At 41.6% G+C, this 16548-nt stretch overlaps 1 protein-coding gene across 1 annotated transcript in view; it reads left to right on the top strand.

The window, feature by feature from the left end:
- The window catches only part of Cdc123 (cell division cycle 123), a 43192-nt gene that overhangs the window by 2391 nt on the left and 24253 nt on the right, over nt 1-16548 (top strand). The window contains exons 2-5 of the mRNA XM_050150595.1: nt 793-864; nt 6138-6195; nt 6780-6812; nt 14819-14914. Coding sequence (XP_050006552.1) covers nt 793-864; nt 6138-6195; nt 6780-6812; nt 14819-14914 — 259 coding nt within the window. The remainder of the gene's footprint in view (nt 1-792; nt 865-6137; nt 6196-6779; nt 6813-14818; nt 14915-16548) is intronic.

The following is a 16548-nucleotide window of genomic DNA, read 5'->3' as shown; positions in this document are numbered from 1 at the left end:
TCTCTGGATTTGGGTGGTGTTTTGTTTTCTTATTTCATTGTAAGAACTTCTGTGGTAATTATATAAACTGCAGTGTCTATTCATGTTGTACTAGCTCCTGGTTTTTGCTCTGTTTCATGTTAAAATGATCTAAATATGTTTTTATTTTCACAAATGGTTATAAAATGACTTGTGTGGGATCCTTTCTCTCTGTTGTGGAATAATCTTTTTGTACAAAGATATGTCTTTGCCTAGACACCTTCTAATTGGTTTAATAAAGAGCTAAATGGCCAATATCTAGGCAGGAAGAGGTTCGGCAGGACTTCTGGACAGAGAGAGCTTGGGGAAAAAGAAAGGAGGAGTCACCCGTCAGAAGCCCAGGGAAGAAGACTTGCAGGAGGAGAGTTAAAAGCCATGAGCTATGTGGCAGCACATAGATAAATAGAAATGGGTTAATTCAAGTTATGAGAACTAGTTAGAACCAAGCCTAAACCTGGTGATGGTGGCGCACACCTTTAATCCCAGTGCTTGGGACGCAGAGACAGGCGGATCTCTGTGAGTTTCAGGCCCACCTGGTCAGCAGAGTTAGTTCTAGGACATTGAAGGCTACACAAAGAAACCCTGTCTCAAAAAACAAAAACAAAAAAGAAGAAAGAAAAGAAAAAGTAACAAGCCTAAGCTATAGGCCAAGCTTTCATACTTAATAATAAGTCTCCATATGGGTTTTTTATGAGCTGGCGGTCCCTCAGAAAATCTGTCTGCATCTCTCCACTGTGACTAGTCCTTTTGAATGATGTGTTTTGTTTCTTCCAGTGTCATTCTCCCACTTCCTCAGAATGTGAAAGACTATCTACTCGACGACGGGACTCTGGTGGTTTCAGGAAGGTAAAGCATATCAGAAAACAATCCTTTATAATCATCAAGAGCCAGTGTACTGATTAAATCAACGGTTTTGCATGGGTGAGTAGATTAGCCTAGGCACACCATCCTCTTCATTCTGGAGCAGAAGCGGATGGATCTCTGTGAACTCAAGGTCATCCTGGTCTACACACCAATTTCCAGGCCAGTCTACCACACAGTAAAGCCTTTTTCAAGATAAAGAAAGAAACAAGGAAGCAAGTCCTTGAGATTTATGTTTAGGTCCTCGGGGTTGTGCAGCAGGAGCTTTTACTCTTCAGCCCCTTGTTTGTTTGTTTTGAGACAGTTTTATCATATTCCCACACTCGCCAGCAGTTTATTGTGTGTGCAGGTTAGCCTCATTATTGCCTGCTGGATTTCTAGTGTAGCTTTCTGGATTTTATTTCTGGCTTCTTGGCATCGTTGCCCCCCCCCCCTTTTTTTTTCTTGTTTTTAAAATTATTAATTATTTATTTATTCCTATTTTATATCCATTGTTGTTTTGTCTGCATGTATGTCAGTGTGAGCTTGTCAGATTCCCTGGAACTGGAATTGCAGACAGTTGTGAACTGTCATGTGGGTGCTGGGACTTGAACCCAGGTCCTCTGGAAGAGCTGCCAGTATTCTTAACTGCTGAGCCATCTCTCCCGCCCCCTCTTTCTTTCTTTTTTTTTTTTTTTTTTTTTTTTTTTTTTTTTAGAGAGGGTTTCTCCGTGTAGCTCTGGCTGTCTTGAGTTTGCTCTGTAGACCAGGCTGGCCTCAAACTCAAAGATTTGCCTGCCTATGCCTCCTGAGTGCTGAGATTGCAGGTGTGATACACCACTCCCTGGCCATTGATAACCTTTTAATAATGTGAAAATTGTTAAAGTAGAGCCTCATTAGTGTGGTATAATTAAAGAATAAGGAAATAATTGAAAAAAGAGAAATAATTGCAAGCTCAGTATTAGGGTTCTGCCTAAGATGGTTAGTGAGTTGTTTACTCCCTGTATGTGGGAGTCCCTGAAGATGCTACAGCCTGCAGAGAAATCCACTTGAGGCAAGAAGGAAGTCTTGTTTAACATGACTCAGTAGCCAGGGCTGTTTCAAACTTCTAGAGTCTGACACCAGTTTATTTTAGACATTTAAGTACAGTACAGTTTTGGAAAAAAGTTTTCTGGTAACAATTATCTCAGTTCCACTTGCACAGTAAAGTTTAAGGTGTGACTACATAGAAACTCTTTTACAAAGTACACGTGTCCTCTACAGTAAAGATGGGTTCAGCTGGGTGGTGGCGGCACATGCCTTTAGTCCCAGCACTCGGGAGGCAAAGGCAGGCAGATCTCTGGGAGTTTGAGGCCAGTCTGGTCTACAGCACTAGTTTCAGGACAGCCAGGGCTGTTACACAGAGAAACCCTGTCTCGAAAAACAAACTGAGGGAGGGAGGGAGAGAGAGAGAGAGAGAGGGAGGGAGGGAGGGAGGGAGGGAGGGAGGGGCCGGGAGTCAAGAGGGAACCGGTTCAGAGATGGACTCATGCTTTGTGCTGTCCTGTAACAGAGCCTTTACCTCTGAGTCGGGACTTTATGATATCTGCTAGTGTCCAACCAGCTGTGCACTTGTCCAGTAACTTGTTGACTTGTACATATGGTAAAATCCGGTCTTCCTTCATTCTTGGCCCTGGGCAAGTCTTCTGTCAGTTAATGTGTCACTTGGGTCTCCTTTTCCATGTGGACCTCCTCATCCTCAGTAGGCTAGCCCTGGCTTCTTTACCAAGCAGTGAAAGCTTTCCAAAAGGGTGTAAGGGAAAGCTGTAAGGACTTCCGGTGGCCTGGTTCAGAATCAGGTGCTGTTGCTTTGGATAAATTATGTGGGTCAGAATGAGTCTTGAAGCTAGTCTAACTTAGAGGGATGGGGAAATACTGGAATGTGATGGGTGGGAAGGCAGAATAAACCTGCGAAGAAATAATTTAATTTTCTTCCTTTGTAGTCCAGTGCAGATCCAGAGTAATCCCTGACAGCATTGTGTATGCTCAGCTTTCCTGGTTTGCCCCCATGCTGTTCATTAGCTGTATGGGTAGCTCTTCCCATTTCCCTATGTGTCTGCCCTTATCTAGTTGGATCTTCCCTGTCTTTGCTGCCACTTTCTCAAATATTTGGGTCAGAGTTGTGCATGATTCTTTTTTTTTTTTTTATTAAAGATTTCTGTCTCTTCCCCACCTCCGCCTCCCCTTTCCCTCCCCCTCCCCCAATCAAGTCCCCCCCCCTCGTCAGTCCAAAGAGCAATCAGGGTTCCCTGCCCTGTGGGAAGTCCAAGGACCACCCACCTCCATCCAGGTCTAGTAAGGTGAGCATCCACGAAACTGCCTAGGCTCCCACGAAACCAATAGGTCCAGTAGAATCAAAAACCCGTTGCCATTGTTCTTGAGGTCTCAGTAGTCCTCCTTGTCCGCTATGTTCAGCGAGACCAGTTTTGACCCAGGCTTTTTCAGACCCAGGCCAGCTGGCCTTGGTGAGTTCCTGATAGAACATCCCCATTGTCTCAGTGTATGGGTGCACCCCTCGCGGTCCTGAGTTCCTTGCTTGTGCTCTCTCTCCTTCTGCTCCTGATTTGGACCTTGAGATTTCAGTCCGGTGCTCCAATGTGGGTCTCTGTCTCTGTCTCCTTTCATCGCCTGATGAAGTTTAATATTCAGGAGGATGCCTATATGATTTTCTTTGGGTTCTCCTTCTTATTTAGCTTCTCTAAGAACCCGAATTATAGGTTCAATGTCCTTTATTTATGGCTAGAAACCAAATATGAGTGAGAACATCCCATGTTCCTCTTTTTGGGTCTGGCTTACCTCACTCAGGATGGTGTTTTCTATTTCCATCCATTTGCCTGCAAACTTCAAGAAGTCCTTGTTTTTTACTGCTGAGTAGTACTCTAATATGTATATATTCCATACTTTCTTCATCCATTCTTCAATTGAAGGGCATCTAGGTTGTTTCCAGGTTCTGGCTATTACAAACAATGCTGCTATAAACATAGTAGAGCATATACTTTTGTTGTGTGATAAGGCCTCTCTTGGGTATATTCCCAAGAGTGGTATTGCTGGGTCCATGGGTAGGTTGATCCCAAATTTCCTGAGAAACCTCCACACTGCTTTCCAGAGTGGTTGCACAAGTTTGCATTCCCACCAGCAATGGATGAGTGTACCCCTTTCTCCACAACCTCTCCAGCAAAGGCTATCATTGGTGTTTTTGATTTTCGCCATTCTGACAGGTGTAAGATGGTATCTTAAAGTTGTCTTGATTTGCATTTCCCTGATCGCTAAGGAAGTTGAGCATGACCTTAGGTGTCTTTTGGCCATTTGAACTTCTTCTGTTGAGAGATCTCTGTTCAACTCAGTGCCCCATTTTATAATTGGGTTGATTAGCCTTTTACGGTCTAGTTTCTTGAGTTCTTTATATATTTTGGAGATCAGACCTTTGTCAGTTGTGGGGTTGGTGAAGATCTTCTCCCAGTCAGTGGGTTGCCTTTCTGTCTTAGCGACAGTGTCCTTTGCTTTACAGAAGCTTCTCAGTCTCAGGAGGTCCCATTTATTCGATGAGGCCCTTACTGTCTGTGCTGCTGGGGTTATACGTAGGAAGTGGTCTCCTGTGCCCACGTGTTGTAGAGTACTTCCCACTTTCTCTTCAATCAGGTTCAGTGTGTTTGGACTGATATTGAGGTCTTTCACCCACTTGGACTTGAGTTTTGTGCATGGTGATAGATATGGGTCTATTTTCATTCTTCTACAGATTGACATCCAGTTTTGCCAGCACAATTTGTTGAAGATGCTCTCTTTTTTCCATTGTATACTTTTAGCTCCTTTATCGAAAATCAGGTGTTCATATGTTTGTGGGTTAAAGTCAGGGTCTTCTATTCGATTCCATTGGTCGACTTCTCTGTTTTTATGCCAATACCAAGCTGTTTTCAATACTGTAGCTCTGTAATAGAGTTTGAAGTCAGGGATGGTAATGCCTCCAGACGTTCCTTTATTGTATAAGATTGTTTTGGCTATCCTGGGTTTTTCGTTTTTCCATATAAAGTTGATTATTGTCTTCTCCAGATCTGTGAAGAATACGTATTAGCTAATGATGTGGGAGTGATTTCTTACTAATAAAGAAACTGCCTAGGCCCATTTGATAGGCCAACCCTTAGGTAGGCGGAGAAAGCAGAACAGGATGCTGGGAGAAAGAAGCTAAGTCAAGGAGTCGCCATGATTCTCCCACTCCAGACAGAGGCAGGTTAAGATCTTTCCTGGTAAGCCAGTTCGTGGGCTACACAGAATATTAGAAATGAGTTAGAACAATATGTAAGAGCTAGCCAATAAGAAACTAAAACTAGCCGGGCCAGGCAGTGTTTGAAAGAATACAGTTTCCGTGTAATTATTTCGGGCATGAGCTAGCCAAGCGGCCGGGGTGTTGGGGACGCAGCCCCGCCGCTTCTTATTTCAACAAGGTAAGATGGAGATTTTTTTTTTTCTCCTGGTTTGAATGATTTTTGAGCAGGCAGAACGTTTTCTTCTCTTTCTAGCAGTATGCTCCCATTAATTCCATGTTTTGTCTGTCTGTGTGTCTGTCTGTATATCTATCTATCGCTATCTCTCTCTCTTTTTCTCTATCTATCTATCTATCTATCTATCTATCTATCTATGTATGTATCTATAGCTTTTTGAGACTGGGTTTCTCTGTGTGTGGCTTTGGCTGCTCTGGAACTCCCTCTGTAGACCAGGTTGGCCTCTAACTCAGAGATCCACCTGCCTCTGCCTCCTGAGTGCTGAGATTAAAGGTATGTGCTACCACTGCCTGACATTTATTTATTTAAATTCCGTATTATATTTATGTTTCAATAAGTGAACCTTCTTTTCTTTCTTTCTTTCTTTCTTTCTCTCTCTCTCTCTCTCTCTCTCTCTCTCTCTCTCTCTCTTTCTTTCTTTCTTTCTCCCTTCCTTTCTTTCTTTCCTTTTTTTCTTTTGGTTTTCTAGACAGGGTTTCTCTGTAGCTTTGGAGCCTGTTCTGGAACTCACTCTTGCAGTCCAGGCTGGCCTTGAACTCACAGAGATTCGCCTCCTTCTGCCTCCTGAGTGCTGGGATTAAAGGCATGTGCCACCACTACCTGGCCTGAACATTTCTTTATATTACTCTCCAATAGTAAAACTGTTTTGCTTTTATTTATTTATAAAATACAGTACATTTGAAATTATGTCTTCATGGCACCAAAGTATTTTTCTCACTTAATATTTGCTTTATGTTTTCTTAGGGAAGATCCGCCAACATGTTCCCAGGCAGACAGTGATAATGAAGCAGAAGAAACACAGGTCAGTAGAGAAAGTCTGTTTAGTATCTGTTCTCATTTAGACAATCTCTGAAATGCTTTTGACAGATCTTACCTTAGGTTTTATTGCATGAAAGTCTTACTTTGACTTAATATGTCAAATATATATCTACACATACATGGTATATATGTGTGGTATATGAGCTTATGCATACTTATGTATGTCCCCTGTGCAAGGGCACAGAGGCCAGTGAAGGACACCCAGTATTCTGCTCTGTCACTCTCCATTGTATTTCCTTGAAACATTCTTTTGCTGAACTTGGAGCTCACTGTGCTTCAGCTAGGCTAGCACTGGCCAGCAGGCCCCATGGATACCCTCCACCCCACTTCAACACTAGGGTTCCAGGACTGCACAGCTGCTTCTGGCTTTTTACATGGGTATTGACGATTAGAACTCAGGTCCTCATGTTTGAGTAGCAAGTGCTTTTACCTACTGAACCATCTCCTCATAGACTATGTTCAGGGAAAGGTGTCTCCTGTGTGTCATTTTTAGGTAGCATACTGCCTTAGTTATCCCAGTATAGTATTTAAACTTAATGTTTTCTTTCTGTCTTCTTGTCCATGCAGTGGTCCGATGATGAGAACACAACCACACTAACGGTAAGAGCAAAGCTGCACCAACATGGAGCAGGCTCACACTATCGTCCAAGAGTGCGCCTCAGGGCCTAAGTGCCTGCCACTGGGTTTATTGTGTTTGCGCTGGGATGGCCTACTGCCCGTGGGTTATCACTTACGTCATTGTTTAACAGGCAAGCATCGTTTGCCCTCTCCCCCCCCCCCTTGCAAAAGAAATATCAAAAGTACATATTTGATGCTCCACTTGATTCTATTAGGCCCTGAAAGATGAGATCAAGCCAAATATTAGCTCTGAGGTTCCCAGATGAATAGGAATTAAAGTGAAAAGTCTGTATTCATTTATTCAAGGATATTTAAATGGCATAAAGTTATTTCTTTCAAGTGAGACTGAAGTACTACTTAGAGGTGCTTTCGTTTATTTTGATTAAAGAGATACAGTTTCAAGGATACATGAAAAGATGTGGAGATGTCTAAAAGTGGTGTTGTTTCTTAGATTACCATGCCAGCAGATGCAGTGATGGGACATTTTTGTCTTGTTTATTCCAGATGCCATGCATATCACTCTTGTATATGAAAATCCCATTTAGCTCAGTGTGATTCTGTCATACTCAGACCACTAAACTGGGCTCTTGGAACAAAGATATTTGATTTCTGCCATCAGAGGGTTTGTAAACCAGGGAGCAGGATGACTTAAGGCGGGAGGTAGTTGGCCAGAAGGTCAGAGCAGAGAGAACAGTTAACTGAGGGCATCCAGAAATGCTTCAGTGGGAAGCAATATGTGGTCAAGATTTTTAAAATATAATATTTTTATGTACTCTTTGAGATTTCATATCTACATACAATATTTTTTGGTCATATTCATATCTACTCCTCCCCCTAACTTCTCAGACCCCCCTCCCATCCCCACGCCCAACTTGAGTCCTCTTTTTTTTTGATTACCCACCCACTTTGTGCTCTGTGTGCTCTCATGGGTATGCAGCCATCCATCCACTGATACACTTGACCTGGATCTTAATGGGGGTAAGGGTGATTAGTATATGAGCTCACATTTAAATAATATAGATGGGTAGATAATGTATGTGACTTAGTCTGTTCCTTCTGCTGTAACAAAGTATACTGGACAATTCATTTCTATCTACTTGTTAATATTTACTTATTATGTATATGTGTGCAGGTGCATATGCATATAGGTGTGCATGCACACATGCCCATGTGCATGTGAAGTCCAGAGGACAACCTTGGGTATCATTGCTAAGAATGTCATTCATAACTGGTGGTGGTAATTTCAGCTTGGGAGGCAGAGATGGGTGCAAATCTCTGTGAGTCCAAGGCCAACCTGGTCTACAAGACTATTTATTACACAGAGAAACCCTGTCTCAAAGGGAAGAAGAAGAAAGGAAGGAAGAGGGAAGAGGGCCTGGAGAGATGGCTCAGAGGTTTAGAGCATTGGCTGCTCTTCCAGAAGTCCTGAGTTCATTTCCCAGCAGCCACATGGTGGCTCACAACCATCTGTAATTTGATCTGGCATCTTCTTCTGGCCTGCAGGCAGGACACTGTATACATAATAAATAAATAAATAAACATTTTTTTTTTTTTTTTAAAAAGGAAGAATAAAAGGAACACCATTCACTTCATTTAAGACAGAATCTGTCAATGGTCAGAACATGCAAGTTAGGCTAGACTAGCTGACCAGAAATTCCCAGGTTTCTTTCTAGTCCCTTATTCTAGCTGGGAGATTATAAGTACGTACTTCAGTGTTGGCCTTGAGTTTTTATGTGACTTCTGGGGATCACTCCTGAAAAGCAAGTACTTCACACATAAAGAAATGGATTTCATCATGACATCTCCATACATGTATATCGTCACACTTCCATCAGACATCTCCATATATGTATATCTTCACATTTCCATCAGACATCTCCATACATGTATATTGTCACACTTTGCTCTTTCATTCCCCATGATCTTCCCCCCTCTCCTTGGTGCTCCCATTCTTAATTAGCTCCTCTTTCTGCTCTCATGTCACATGTATCCCCTTCCTAGACTGAGTAATTTAGAAATAATAGAAATTTGTTTCTCGTAGGAAATCCAAAAACAGGTACACATAGTGTCTGGAAAGAGGCTGTCACTGCTTCAAGATGGCCCCTTATTGCTGTATAAGACCGTGCTAAAGGAGGCAGGGGAGATGAAGAGCTGGAAGGTTCTCTGGTGTCCTTTATGAAGCTATTAACTCTATTCATGAAGGTATAGCCTCTCGTGACTTAACTTCCTAAACGTCAAACCTCCCAATATCACTGTGGTTGGGATTCAGGTTTGACATGAATTTTGGAGAGACACAAACTTTAAAATCAGAACAGTGGGAATGGGAAAAATGTTTTTTGCTAATACAGAAGTCCTGGGTTCAGTTTCCAGCATCCATATCAGGTGACTTACAACCACCTGTAACTTCAGCTCCAGGAGATCTCATGCTCTATGGCTTCTGACCTCTGTGAGCACACATTTCACATCAACCCATACAACAAATAAATGAATAAGTCTTGAAATCATTGCTAACTCTGTGTGTGTGTGTGTGTGTGTGTGTGTGTGTGTGTGTGTGTGTGTGTGTTTTCCCTGCTCCTGTGTACTGAGAAGTTGCAGAATCAGTGACATTCATCATGGTGGCAGGGAGCATACTTCATGCCTTTATGCAGGCTTTGAACACCATTCTCCACTAAACTGAAACTTAGGACTGAAGTTGGAAAGTGAAATGGACCCACAGTAGCTTGCTGTGCCAGACACCAACAGAATGGAAAAGATTGATAGGAGCATGACAAAAATCCCAGAAGCCAGCTCTCTGTAAACTCTCTAAAAACATCAAGGTCGTGAGCAATAAGCACCACAGAGAGAACCAGCTGTTAGAAGTTATAGGAAACATGACTGCAATGGATTCTAGATAAGAAAAAGGTTCTGGTTTTCCTTTTGCTATAAAAGATTGTGAGGAATAGTGGGCATGCTTCAGTACAATGAGATTAGGCAGTGATGTTCTATTTATGTAAGCCTCTTGATTGTGATTGTTTACTCTTTTCTACAAGGATGTTTAAACAGCTTTTTAGGAAATACATATTCATATTTAGGGGTAAAGGGATTAATGATTGCAGTGTGTTCTAAAACATCATGGGAAAAGAATTCACTGCATGGTGTAAATATAAATATAGACATGCCTAGATAGTAGGGTTTGGGGAACGACAATAAAGCAAATAGGGTGAAAGGAGAAAAGAGTCTGAATAGTATGTAGGCATTCTTGCTGCTCTTACATTCCTGGAAGTCTGCCATTATTTTACAATAAAAAGCTAATAAATATATTTAAGTAATTAAGCTCTCCAGATAGAAGTAAGTGGAGACAGGTACTAGGAACACTCATGGATGGATAACTCTTAGTCGAGGAGATATTGAAACCTGGTCCACTGAAGGAAAATCCGGAGTTTATCATTCACTAGTATAAGTTAAAAGCTATCGAATGAGGAACACCCATCCTTGAGAGGAGAAGGAGAGGGAGGGATGAATATGAATCACCTACTTATAAACCTAGCACTCAGGAGACTTGGGTGTGCAATCTGGATTGCAGTCTGGACACCATTTTGGGCTAAGATCCTTGGCCTTGTCTCAAAAACAAAGAAGGAAATACTAAGATTTCAGAAGCACCACGGTGAACTTGTATTTGGAAGTATTGCTTAAAGATAGTGCAACGTGGATTCATCTCTGTCCCTCCCCCAAGTCAAGTCATTAAAAGTGTGCGTAGAGACTGGAGACTATAGAGATGGCTCAGCAGCCAAAAGCACCGGCTGCATTTCTCGACAACCCAGGATTGGTTCCCAGACCCACATGGCAGCTGATAGATGGCTATAACTTTAGTTCTAGGGAATCTGTTGCCCTCTTCTGGCCTCTATGGTGCCAGACTTGGATATAACACAGTACATACACACGTACAAACAAAACAGTCATACATATAAAGTAAAAAAATAAAATCTTAAAAAATAGAAGTATGTATAGCAAGTCATAATGGTATATAAAATTCTTAGAGTACCATATTTATGGATAAGTGTGTGTACTGTAGAGTTAAAGTCATGAGTGTAGAAGAATATACAACAATTTTATAATGATGGTTAGGATTTTTATTCCTCTCAGTAATGTTTATCCTTTAAGAAATATACAACTAACGATTGGTTTAGCTTTGCTTCACTGAAAAAAAAAAGTAAAACAAAAACACATAAAAGTTTGAGTTAAACATGGCCAATTTTTGAATATTTCAATCTAGGAACATGAGTAAATGTAACTTTTATATGCATTTTGTAGTTTTTAAAAACAATTCAAACCAGCCAGTGCAGCGGTTGGATTAGTTGGGCGCCAAATGCAGCGGTTGGATTAATAAGCACCAATGATACTAGGTATTTGAACAAGTTTAATAACAAAACCAGACTCACGAAACCAAGGTTCCAGCGGAGTAGCCTGCGGAGACAGGAAGGAAGTGCGCAGCATCTGTGCGCCCTATTTATCAGTAAACATACGCCCAAGGGCAGCCCGCCCCCAAGGGGAGGGCTTATCCCTCCAAGCCAGTAGTGGCAAACACCTTTAATCCCAGCACTCGGGAGGTAGAGGCTGGCGGATCTCTGAGTTCGAGGCCAACCTGGTCTACAAGAGCTAGTTCTAGGACAGGCTCCAAAGCTGCAGAGAAACCCTGTCTCCAAAAATCAACCAACCATTCAGCCAGCCAACCAAACAATTCAGACCAAGAAAGAAAGAAACTAGCCTCTCTGATTGAGTGTGGTACAGATTGAGGTTAGAAAGGCAGCTGATGAGATCTCAGAAAGTCTAGGGGTTTCTACCTCACTCACAATGAGAACTTTCCCCTGGACAGCTGACTGGTGTCCGTGTTCAAGACTGGCAATTGAGCTGTGAGCTTGAAATAATATTAATGTCATCTGTTTATTAGTTGTTTTTATAGTATAAAATCATGACTACAATGCAGATATGAAACTCTTGATTTAACACATTTTTAAAGATTTTACTTTAACTCTTAGATGAACTAGGCAGTAATTAAAACTGGTTAAAAGATCAGACCGGACTCTCTGAATGTGGCTGAAAAGGAGGGCTGACTGAGAAGCCAAGGACAATGGCACTGGGTTTTGATCCTACTGCATGTACTGGCTTTGTGGGAGCCTAGTCTGTTTGGATGCTCACCTTCCTAGATCTGAATGGAGGGGGGCGGGGAGGACCTTGGACTTCCCTCAGGGCAGGGAACCCTGACTGCTCTTTGGACTGGAGAGGGAGGGGGAGTTGGGGAGGGGGAGGGAAATGGGAGGAGGTGGAAATTTTTAATAAAAATAAAATAAAATAAAACTGATTAAAAATAGAATGTAAAGAAAAGACAGTGATCAGGAGTATTATGTGAATATGTAATCCTTTGGGATGGGAGAGGTGGCAACTGGATCCCTTCAGGATATCCATGGAACGTCATTCTCATCGTTATGTGTTAGCTATATAGTTTACCAAGTTGTTCATAGTAGGGCATAGTGAAAAATCACATAATGGTGTGCTATATGTAAATTCTTTATAATTTAAATTTTTCTGTAGTATTCATAGTTTAGTATTTCATACGGTTGGTTGGTTTTGAGGATTTGGGAGAACCAATCAAATCTTTTAAACTGTAATAAATAGACCTGGGCTTAGTGGTGCATGGCAGTGATTCTTTCAGCAAAAGGGAGGTTGAGAGGTAGGGTCAAGAGCTCAAGTTTTGATTACGTGGTGATTCTTAGGTCAACCTGTGTACAAGAGAAGCTATCTCAAAAACAAAGCAAAACAATACAAACAAACAAACAAAAAAAACCCCAGGGTTTCTGCAGATTGCCTAAAGTGCACACAGCCCCAGAGTCGATCTTTAGCACTACAAAAACCAAAGCAAATGTATGAAATGTAGCGGTCCTTCCATACAATATTTTGTGGAGTGGGGAAATGGAATTATTTTGTCTTTATAATTATTATTTTTAAATTTTATGTGTATGGGTGTTTTACCTGCATGTATGTCTGCGCACCATGTTTATGTTTGGTGCCTTGGAGATCAGAAGAGGGAGTAGGATCTCCTGGAACTGGAGTTACAGACAGTTGTGAGCCGCTATGTGGGTGCTGAGAATTAAATCTGGGTCCTCTGGTAGAGCAGCCAGTGCTCTTAGGCACTGAGCCATCTCTACTGCCCCAGTTGTATCTTTTAGAAACTACTGCTGGTGCAGAGCTTACATAAGTGGCTTTATTGACAGCTCTAGGACATCCTGATCAGCAGCTCCTGGTGATTAAGAGGAAGTAATTTGCACGAGAGGGGTGGTACATCGTTTTGATGGAAGAGGCAAATGGGAATACAGGGTTCCGAACTCAGTTTTCATTGGGAGATCTTCATCACTCTGATAAGCTGAGTTAGTGGTAGTCTAGTGGAAGAGAGATACAATGCAGTCTATGAAACCATGAGAGAACTTGTTAACCAGCCTTCAGGTTAGCATCTGGCTTAGAATTCCTTTCTAGAGCTGAGAGTGTACCTTAGTATTGGAGTGCTTGCCTGGAACACAGGCCAGGGGTCAAGTTTTAGCCTACAAACCAAACCAAACCCACCACCAATGAATTGTTTCTAATTGGGAGGTATATTCCCAATTTTAAGAGCCTTTTCTCCCAGAATCTTCTCAGTTTTTTATTTCTCTTCTCTGGACTAGAACATGAGAGTCCATGGGTTTTGTAGTGTGTAGGTAATTATAGACTTTGTCAGAATATTTTTCTACTATGGAGTTTGATTAGATTTTTTTTCAGAACCTACGGTTGCCCAGTAGGGGTCAGCAATCCCCTCTCTAGAGGGTAATGTAGGCAGAGTGACAGGAAGCGTTTGTCAGTGTCCTTGTGTTCTGGCTCCCCAGAAAGCCCTGTTTCCACCCCTGTTGATATTTACCGAAAGCCTCAGGCAGGGCCTCTTGGCAATCAAGTGCATCTTCCTGTTGAATAGTAGTTTTTCTGTCACCTCCTGGTTGAAACAAACACTAGACTGAGTTACTTTTTATTCAAAAATGTCTGTTTCTCATTCAACCAAAAAGAAAAGGACATTTTAACTCACATAGACACTATTTGGGATTTTTGCTTGTATTAAAACTTGTCTGTAAATAGTAGTGTGTCACATCATGTATTTTTCATTTTTGCTGGCCCTTTTCCACAGATGGCCTGTTAAACATTGGGTAATATTTCTGAGAACTGGAGCGTATGTCCAGACATTACCCACCCCACCCCACCCCAATCTCTTCTCTTGACAAATACCAGTTCTCCTTAGTCCATTTGTGTGTGTCCATGGAGGCCAGAGGAAGATACTGGGTGTTGTCTTCTGTCGCTCTTCCTCTCATTGCCTTTAACCAGGGTCTCTCAATAACCTTGGAGCTCGCCATTCAGCGAGGCTGGTTGGCCAGTGAGCCCTTTTAATCTGCTGGGGTTACAGACATGGGCAGCCTCGCCTGGCTTTTGTACTGGGGTTTAAACTGAAGTCCTTATGCTTGATGTGCAGAGCACACTCTATACTGCTTTCTCGCCATCCCCTTAGCCCAGCTGGCCTTGAACTTGCTATAGCCAACGGTCCTGAGCTCCTGATTCCCGTCTCTGCTTGCCAGGTGGTGGGATTACAGGGCATATGCCAGCTCAGTTGGCTTTAGATGCTGGCATTATGTAAGTATTCAGAAAGAACAAGTGATTTGTTCCTCTTGTACCGTGTACTTGGTGACAGACATCTGTATTTCCAGAGATAAGAGTTTTGATTGTTTTAGGAAGTACCCTTTGAGAAGCTGATTATTTCTCTTTCTAGTAAAATTATTTTCTTGCGGATTTTATTTAGTCGAGTGGATGAATAGGAACAATAATTTGTATTTTAAAGAATTCTGTTTTTAACATCCTAGCTACAATCTTGAGACATTGATCATATTTTCTGTGACTCTAGTGATACTGACTTGTTCATGATTTGTTCTCTGTCTCTATAGGCACCAGAGTTTCCTGAATTCAACACTCAAGTCCAGGAAGCTATCAATTCCTTGGGGGGTAGTGTCTTCCCTAAGCTTAACTGGAGTGCCCCAAGGGTAGGTGCACATAAGAAAATCTTTTTATTTGAATACTTGTTTGTTTTGCTCTTTATTTCATTTTCTATCCCCATGGAAGATTTGATTATATTCCTAATTCTAGAAGAAATGCTATTGAGTTTATTATCTTTTTTCCTCTGTTTTATTCTTTTGATTTTGCTGTGTGTACTTTCCTGGGTCTGTGAAATACTATGCATTTTACCAAAAGACAGTTTGATCCCTTGTGTTGCCCATTGTGCTAGAATTTTCTTTATTTCAATAGTCTGCAGTTCTTAAAATGTCACTTTCTTGGTTGAGCAAGATTTTCTCTGCTGAAAAGTACTAATAAATATGCTGGACCAGAGAGCTCAGTGGGATCGCCTGATAACCCAGGTTTAGTCTCGGGACCAACAAGGCAGGAGAGAGCCAACCCTTGAAAGCTGTCCTCTAGTCTTTGTGTCAGTACACACCCCTCACACACATGAGCTGTGCACAGCGGCAGGAAGTGTGTATTCACTCTTGGCGGTGCCTTCGGTTTCTCCCAGTATTAAATGTTTTCAGTGGCTTTCATTTTGTAAACACCACGTACTCACTGGTGTATTCTTACTATGATTATTAGTATGTTTTATTCCATATTTTACTTTCCTTGGAGTTGGTAGTTGCATTCTTTTGTTTTTTTCTAATTCAACTGTGTGGTTTGTTATGTAAATACTGATGTCTTAGTGGAATTAAATGCTAGGTATTCTTCCTTTAACCAGAAGTTACTGCCTTTTTCATTGGGAGAAATTATAAAGACATCATGTAGATGTTTTTAAATTCATTTTTAGTTTCCCAGTCAGATTTTCATCTCTATCTGATGGGAAGATTATTTTTGGTTTTAAATTCCTTATTTGTCCATTTGTTTATTGATTTTATTTATTGGCTTGTATACACCAGTGCTTTCTTCTATGTAGTGTGGATAATTGGATAGTTTTGGTAATTATCAGTGTTTTTTTTCTTTTCTCTTCCTCCCAGTGTTTTCAATGAGTATTTATCCTGTGACTATGGAAGTGGGACTTAATCACACTGCACTGAGCCTTGCTCCCTTATGTTTTGTTCGCATGTCCAGCGTAGCCACTGTTTTAGGATGTGATGGTTGAAACTGTTTCACTTTCTTCCTTTCTGAATGAATACATAGACTCTCAACTATGCTGGCCATCCAGCCCCAGGTGTTTGTCATTCTTCCCAAACAGGAAGGATGGAAATGACGACTTTTATTTTGGACAATAGCTGTTTCTTTGCCATTGAATCTTTTAGCTATTGTGTGTGACTTCATTAACTCGCCTTCCGTATTAACATGAAAAACACTGGAAAATACTTGGCCCTGGGCTGAAAAGTGTGGGTCCTACTATCTCAATGTGCACAACTGCCCTTCTTTTTAAAAAGTTGTATTTGTTTGTTTGTTTTGTGGGTGTTCTTGTGCATACACACTTGAAGGTCAGAGGACAGTTTGTGGAACTTGGTTCTCTTCTCCCATGTGTGGCCCAGGTATTGATCTTCAGTGATGAAGGCTTTGGGGACGTGCCTTTACCGACTGAACCATCTTGGTCTTCAGTGTACATACCTGAGTTTGGCATGCCCTTGTCATGCTCTTTCTGTTAAGAAGTGTGTTTGAT

Source organism: Alexandromys fortis, unplaced genomic scaffold (assembly GCF_014885135.2).
Source record: "Alexandromys fortis isolate MF-2015 unplaced genomic scaffold, M_Fortis_MF-2015_v1.1 scaffold_69, whole genome shotgun sequence".
Classification (NCBI taxonomy): Eukaryota; Metazoa; Chordata; class Mammalia; order Rodentia; family Cricetidae; genus Alexandromys; species Alexandromys fortis.
This window is presented reverse-complemented; position numbering and strand designations above follow the sequence as displayed.